Source organism: Electrona antarctica, assembly GCF_951216825.1.
Source record: "Electrona antarctica genome assembly, chromosome: 1".
NCBI lineage: Eukaryota > Metazoa > Chordata > Actinopteri > Myctophiformes > Myctophidae > Electrona > Electrona antarctica.
The window spans coordinates 9,613,322-9,615,966 of record NC_136806.1 but is presented as its reverse complement, the minus strand read 5'-3'; the positions used below and the strand labels follow the sequence as shown (position 1 = coordinate 9,615,966).

Here is a 2,645-nt window from a genome sequence, read left to right as displayed (position 1 = left end):
TGGTCGGACCCTCGCCCCCTGCTTCTCCCCCGCCTCCCTTTATTTCAGGTCCTGCCTGCTGAGTACTTCGACCTGAACACACGTCTTCTATTTCTATACTCAGCATCTTGCCCCCTAGCTGTTGACCCAGCAGCTAACCTGCACGCGTCATACAGTAGAGAGGCCTGTCACAACCTTGGGAGTGATGAATCAATACCCAGTGTGAGGGGAGACAGCATCAGCACTCAACTCAGCAGCAGTACAGGAGCAGTGGCCAAGAATGCCTGAATGGCTCTACAATATTTCCCTAACAATTTGTAACCAATTCTTTTGAAATAGTTTTGTCAATTTGCATATTTATACTAAGCAAAAAACGGGACTGGGAGGACATAATAACACATACAGTATAGTGTTACACAGATAATAATATCACAGATAATTGTATAATATCACTCTCGAAACCAATTGTATAATATACTAGTAATAATAGTGCTAGAAAAGGGATAGCTTGCCCACACACTCTTTACTTTTACATGTTCGCTCTGAACTATAGACTGATCTTTAAGATAGGCATTTTTTAGAACATTTCCTTAATCAGAGCATGTTTAGGTACACCTTGTGTCTTTCAAAGTGACTCCTCCATAACAGAATCAGTTAGGAATAAATAAATAAAAACTAAACCTCACAGCGTCAGCCATGCATCTCAGCTCATCCCTTCCAGTCACCTTTGACCTTAGTGTGCTGCTGGGTTTGCTGCTGTTCTGGGGACCCCCAGGGTCGAGGGCACAAAATGACACGGAGCCTATTGTCCTGGAGGGGAAGTGTTTGGTAGTCTGTGATTCAACCCCATCGTCTGAGCCAACCAACAGCGCCCTGGGAATGTCTGTCCGCTCCGGCACGGGCCGGGTCGCGTTTTCTGCCACCCGCCAGACAAACCATGAGCCCACAGACATGAGCAATCGCACCATGATTATCTACTTTGATCATGTGAGTATACTGACTGCACAAGTAAGCAACGGTTCATTCATAGCATAAGAATTAACATGTCTTCAATCTACAGTAAGCATGTCTTTTCCTCACATTTGAGAGAAATTAATGTGAGTGAAAATAATGTAAAAAATACATGTTTTCATATTGACACATATGTATAACATTTACTAGCTCTTGTCCATAGCCTTAAGGCCTTCTCCTTATATGGACCAGAGAGCTAAACATTTACATAACATTTAGATATAAGATTTAACATCAGATATAACATAACATTACATGCTGTATATTTTTACATTCGTTTTTACGTACACGTGCAAGTAGACCTAATTGTTAACACTTATACAATTTCTGTCTCATGTGAGAAGAATTACCCAAATGTGAGGAAAGCATATATTACAATTACACAGTCATAGTTGTATCTTAGTTGTATCTTATACTTATAGCATTCAAGTTTACACCAGTCACACGACAGAGGTTCTTTGTTTTTCTTTGGGCTACTCTTTCTCTGCCATGTATTGTAGTCTCTATCACATCACACACACTCACGATTCTTTAAATTGTCCCCCCCCACCCTCGGATCAGATCTTGGTGAACGTGGGCAATCAGTTTGACCAGGAGAGCAGTGTCTTCCTCGCACCAAGGAGAGGGGTCTACAGCTTCAACTTCCATGTGGTGAAAGCTTACAATAGACAAACAATACAGGTAAAAAATAAACTGTGATGATTGAAGTGAACATGATACATGGACACAGGGTTTGATTTGTAAAACAATATATACTGTATTTTTTTGTTCAATAAATAGCGAACATAGCCTAGGTACAAGCTCACAACGTGTCGCAAAGCGATGCATTGCAAGCTTGTAGATCTGCTATTGTCAAATATTTTCAAATAAGGATTTATTATTACACTTAACATAAATCATTTTACAATTGTGATATCATTGAAAGTACATAGGGCCTATTCCACCATATGAGACAGTACTTCCCACAAGGAAATGTATATATTTAATAAGGTCTGGACCAGTAGCAGCAATAAACCGTAACCCCATCGGTGATGAAAAATGAATGACCCGAGGGAGTGGTGTCAATAGCAGAGGCCTATATATCTTCCCCCAGAAAATCGAATCCTGCGTGGACATGTGAACAAGCACACAATGGCACATTCACAGCTGAACCCGGCCTTAACAATGAACTCTGAGTATTAAAAAAACAGTGGTTCGTGTTTGTTGTGTGTTTTCCAACCTATATTCTAGGTCAGCCTCATGCTGAATGGCTGGCCGATGATCTCGGCCTTTGCCGGGGACCAGGACGTGACTCGAGAAGCCGCCACCAACGCCGGCCTGGTGATCATGGAGCGGGGAGACAAGGCATACCTCAAGCTGGAGAGAGGCAACCTGATGGGAGGCTGGAAATACTCCACCTTCTCCGGGTTCCTCGTCTTCCCGCTGTGAGGACGATGGATGGCAGCGATGATGGGATGAGAGCGGGACAGCAGGGAGAGCCACTGAGCGTGAAGGATTCTGTGATGGAGTCGAGAGGAAGACGAATCAATCCAACCAAGACACAAAGAGAGAGAAGAGTTAGGTTAGTGGTTTTCAACCAGTGGTCCGGGGACCAACAGTGGTCCTTGAGGGGATTCCCAGGTGGTCCCCAGCTAAATGATGGAAAGTTGGTAACC

At 43.2% G+C, this 2,645-nt stretch overlaps 1 protein-coding gene across 1 annotated transcript; it reads left to right on the top strand.

The window, feature by feature from the left end:
- Nucleotides 1–675: 675 nt before the first annotated feature.
- On the top strand, nt 676–2,418 carry cbln12 (cerebellin 12; the record flags this gene model as incomplete). Its single annotated transcript, XM_079530045.1, has 3 exons — nt 676–966; nt 1,552–1,671; nt 2,221–2,418. 3 exons carry the CDS (start codon nt 676–678, stop codon nt 2,416–2,418), a joined length of 609 nt encoding a protein of 202 aa, XP_079386171.1.
- Nucleotides 2,419–2,645: the final 227 nt, after the last annotated feature.